At 46.2% G+C, this 4,517-nt stretch overlaps 1 protein-coding gene across 1 annotated transcript; it reads left to right on the top strand.

Annotated features, from left to right (window-relative positions):
• Positions 1 to 689: 689 nt before the first annotated feature.
• Positions 690 to 3,704, top strand: LOC104948602 (ankyrin repeat and SOCS box protein 2-like). Its single transcript, XM_010774804.1, has 6 exons — positions 690 to 860; positions 1,312 to 1,467; positions 1,881 to 2,126; positions 2,210 to 2,381; positions 2,616 to 3,150; positions 3,496 to 3,704. Exons 1-6 carry the CDS (start codon positions 719 to 721, stop codon positions 3,694 to 3,696), a joined length of 1,452 nt encoding a protein of 483 aa, XP_010773106.1. The 5' UTR covers positions 690 to 718; the 3' UTR covers positions 3,697 to 3,704.
• The last annotated feature ends 813 nt before the right edge of the window (positions 3,705 to 4,517 follow it).

Genomic DNA, 4,517 nt, shown 5'->3' on the forward strand with positions numbered 1-4,517 from the left:
AGTTACATCTGGAAACACATCTCATACCAAGTTACATCTGCAAACATCTGCAAACACATCTCATACCAAGTTACATCTGCAAACATCTGCAAACACATCTCATACCAAGTTACATCTGGAAACACATCTCATACCAAGTTACATCTGGAAACACATCTCATACCAAGTTACATCTGCAAACATCTGCAAACACATCTCATACCAAGTTACATCTGCAAACACATCTCATACCAAGTTACATCTGCAAACATCTGCAAACACATCTCATACCAAGTTACATCTGGAAACACATCTCATACCAAGTTACATCTGGAAACACATCTCATACCAAGTTACATCTGCAAACATCTGCAAACACATCTCATACCAAGTTACATCTGCAAACATCTGCAAACACATCTCATACCAAGTTACATCTGGAAACATCTGCAAGTATTAGCAAATATTAGCAGGGGTTAACATCTGCAAATATATCTTATATCAAGTGTTATCCGCAAATGTTTGCAAATGTTTACAAACATTTGCAAACATCAACAAAGCAAACAAGTCAGTTAGACATTAGCTAGATGTTTGCTAGCCATAACTAGATGTTTCCAGATGTTTGCTAGACATCAGTTAGATGTTAGTGTACATGTTGTAGATGTTGTTCTCGTTGTGTGGTCCTCATAGCGAGTCTCTGGTTCTTGGCAGAGAGTTCAGTCCTCTGCAGACCCTGATCATGAACGGAGAGGCCGATGCTCTGCTGGATTTGGTCAGGCGGAGGTCCAGCAGTCTGACGGAGCAGAACGATGAAGGCTGGATCGCTCTCCATCAAGCTGCTTTTTATGGACAGATGCAGTGTGTCTCAGTCCTCGTCACAGGTGAGGCTTTTTGTTCCTGGTGAGAGGCAGTTTTTACACCAACGTTATGGTTTATATAAAATATAATATTTATAAGGCATTAAGCCTTTCCACCCATTCAGTTCGGTAAAAGAGAAATGTTCTCCTGATTTCTTGCAGGAGTTCATAATGGGTCATGTTTTATCTTTATTTATAAATCATTGATATTGTCAATATCGTGACCTGAAAGTAGAATCCATCTATATCTCTATGATTCTACCTCTCCTGAAACCATTCTTCAGCTGATATCACCTCATATTCCTAAACTGAAAATACCTGCCTTAAATCTGAACCTCTGGGTAAATGCACCCCTTACACTCAAATATAGGCTCACTCAAAAATGACACTTCAACCTATTTAAGTACTTAATTATCACATATATTTAATTTGATTTAGAGGTGACATAAATCGTAACCTCTGTGTCCGTCTTCAGCTTTTCCCGACTCAGTGAACCGATGCAGTCTGAAGAGTGAGAGCGCTCTGCTGCTGGCCGCTGGACAAGGAAACGTTTCCTGTGTCGACTTCCTCCTGAGGCACGGAGCCGACCCAAACATCGCCAACAAGGACCGAGAGACGACGCTGTTCATCGGTGAGTTACGAGGCTCCGTGCTGTAAGAAAATAAGAGTTCCCTAAAGTTCAGTAGGTTTTGAAACTGGATATCACCCTCAGGGCGAGCCTGATGATCTGAAAGTGAAGACAAAACATTTTGTTAAACCTTTATCCTTTCTGATACCCAGCCCAAACGTTGCCAATTTCTGAGGAGATTTTCTTCCTCACACTAAGCATCTAAGCATCTTTCAGGAGTTGGAAAAATCAAAGATAACCAACTAGACCTGGCTGCCTCGTTTCCTTAAAAACTAAATGAAATGTTGACAGAGAAAAACGGCAGACTTGAGATTTCAAAACCGCAATCCATAATCACGTGGTGGTGGTCAGTCCACGGTCTGCAATACAGAAACATGTGACGAACCGCTCTCTGGTTTAATTGTTGTTGTTTTTAGCCTGTGAGAAACCCAACGAGGCCATTGTGGATCTGCTGCTGAGGGGTGGGGCTCAGGTGAACCGGTCCAACGCTCAGGGGGCCAGCGCTCTTCATGAAGTCTGCATGAACGGCCAGCTGAAGCTCTGCCGGATGTTACTGGAGTCCGGAGCCCACCTCCAGAGCAAAAACGTCTACGGCATCCGGCCTCTCTTTATTGCTGCACAGCACGGGCATGCCGACATCATCCAGCTGCTTGCTAAGAAAGGTGAGCCGACGCACCTGCCCATCAACCAGAATCCGTCAGGAGCTGATGTTACGGGGTTTCTAAAGGGGTTTTGGTCCCTTTAGGTGCAGATATAGATGGCCAGGCGGCAGACGGAGCCTCGCCGCTGTTTGAAGCCTGTAAGAACGGCCATGTTTCCGCGGTGGAGGTGCTGCTCTCTCTGAAGGCAGATGCTAACCGCTCCATGAAGTCGGGCCTGCTGCCTCTTCACGTGGCTGTCCAGAACAACCACTTCAGGTGTGAGACAGCTCTCTCTCACTGATTCATACCTCATTTGAACCTAAACCAGTACAATCTGCCAGGGGCTCTACCAATCAGGTGTACCGATTCAGACTAACCCTTTTATACAGCATTTGTTTTCCCTGTCTCCAGCTTGTTTCTGTCTAAAGTAAAAACAGGTCTGGTGGTGTGAGTTAGTCTCCAGATAAAGATCCCCTTTGCCCCCCTGACAGATGTGTTGTGTATTTCCAGAATCGTGTCGTTACTGATCCAGGTGACCAGCATGGTCAGAGTACAGCACAGCGGCATTAGTCCTCTGCACATCGCGGCAGAGAAGAACCAGGATGAAATCATGGAACTGCTGATCAAGTCTGGATTTGAGGTCAACTCCGAGCTATCGGAGGCCTTCACCATTATGTACAAGGACCGGCGTAGCACGGCGCTCTGCTTCTCTGTCCACAACATGAACCTGGAGGCGGCCGAGATGCTGCTGGAGGCCGGAGCCGACCCCAACCTGGATTTGTTCAACCCGCTGCTCATCGCTGTGCGGCTGGGCCGGATAGATATGGCCGCACTGCTGCTGAGGTACGGCGCCAACGCCAACGTTCAGATCCCCACCCAGTCGTCCTCGTTTCCAGCAGCCATCCTCCTGAGGATGGAGTCACTGCCCATGCTCAAATTGCTGCTGGACAACGGTTGCGACGCCGGGTGCTGCTTCAACTGTCCATACGGACAAAAACCACATCTGGCCGTCCAGCCGTCCGGCTTTCCCAACGAGGAAATGCAGGTCAGTGCAGCGTTGCATTCATGTGAATCAGAAGTATCCAAACTGAAGCATGTAACACCCTTTCTGATACTAAAAGGCAAGAAAAGTGTGCGTTGTCCTCATAGTGGGGAAAAAAAGTAAAACTTGAAACCAGAAACAACCCCTAACACTTTTATAGTCAAGGCAACCAAACCACCTATTTTCTTCTCCACCGTAACCAGGATGATAAAACCTGTTGTTGATGTAGCCGGTCCCATGTGACCCGCCTCTATGAAGCTGATCATCACTGATTACCCATTTGCTTGCTGAACACTATATGAACCTGGTCATTAGGATTATAAAGAGGGTCTCCTCTATCTTTTTCAGTTCTGTGAGGCCATTTCCTGCCTGGCCCTCTGCCATGTCGCCGGTCCAATCATCTCGCTGCTGCTGGACTACGTCGGACATGTCCGTCTCTGCTCCCGACTGATTGAGGTCCTGGAGATTCACAGCGACTGGGCGCCGATCAAACTGAAAGCTGGTAAGAATGAAGGACAGGAAATGGTCACAGCTAACCCTAACCCGTAAGAATGAAGGACAGGAAATGGTCACAGCTAACCCTAACCCGTAAGAATCAAGGAAAGGAAATGGTCACAGCTAGGCTTGGGCGGTATAATTTTTTTCATACCATCATACCTTGCTGACATCATACCGTGGTATACGGTATATGACGGTATGACTTGGGTCGACTTGAGCGAGGTGGCGTTCGGCGGCAAATAGATGTTTCGAACGGTATATTATATGTTCGGTGTAAAATGCAGCCCGAGCCGGTAGACGCTCGCAAAGTGCCGCGACGTGCGCGCAAGTGCAAAACAAGGGCTGCATACATGACACATTGTGCAAATGGCACATTTTGAGATCGGATACAGGACGCGTTTGTAGATGTCCGACGTTGTTTCCATTGTGAGCTAAGTTAAAAATATATCATCATACATAAACATTTTCCGGGAGTAAATACTTGACTTATTGAATAAAGTTTGCTATATTCACTAACTAGTTTGGCAATATTATTCCGTGCATGTGTTAAAAACCTTATTTCCATTTGATTCATTGGATTACTCGCGTGAATGTTTAGCACGTAAATGCTTTCGTTTTTAAAACCGTCCGACCTCGACTACAAAACCATCAACCAGTTGCATAGGATTAAAAAAATGTCAACACTCACTCACCCCGTCTTAAACATTCCCAAAGAAGTGCCTCTGTCTCTCGTTGTGCTGGATGAAGTCACTGGCGACGTGTAAACCCAAAATAGTCCCAAACAGGCGCAGAGGCATTTTTCTTTTTTTACTAGTTGTCCGAGTTCGGGGGCCGGCAAATGCTGCCGCCATCTTGCTCAGCTCAGCTCTGTG

Source organism: Notothenia coriiceps, unplaced genomic scaffold (genome assembly GCF_000735185.1).
Source record: "Notothenia coriiceps isolate Sejong01 unplaced genomic scaffold, NC01 NC01_scaffold00014657, whole genome shotgun sequence".
Lineage (NCBI taxonomy): Eukaryota > Metazoa > Chordata > Actinopteri > Perciformes > Nototheniidae > Notothenia > Notothenia coriiceps.

Excerpts from the sequence above, each read along its gene's own strand:
- LOC104948602 (XM_010774804.1), top strand. The coding sequence starts at position 719 with ATGAACGGAGAGGCCGATGCTCTGCTGGATTTGGTCAGGCGGAGGTCC. Across the intron at positions 1,468-1,880 it reads AGAGACGACGCTGTTCATCG|CCTGTGAGAAACCCAACGAG; the intron begins GTGAGTTACGAG and ends TGTTGTTTTTAG. Across the intron at positions 3,151-3,495 it reads TTCCCAACGAGGAAATGCAG|TTCTGTGAGGCCATTTCCTG; the intron begins GTCAGTGCAGCG and ends TATCTTTTTCAG.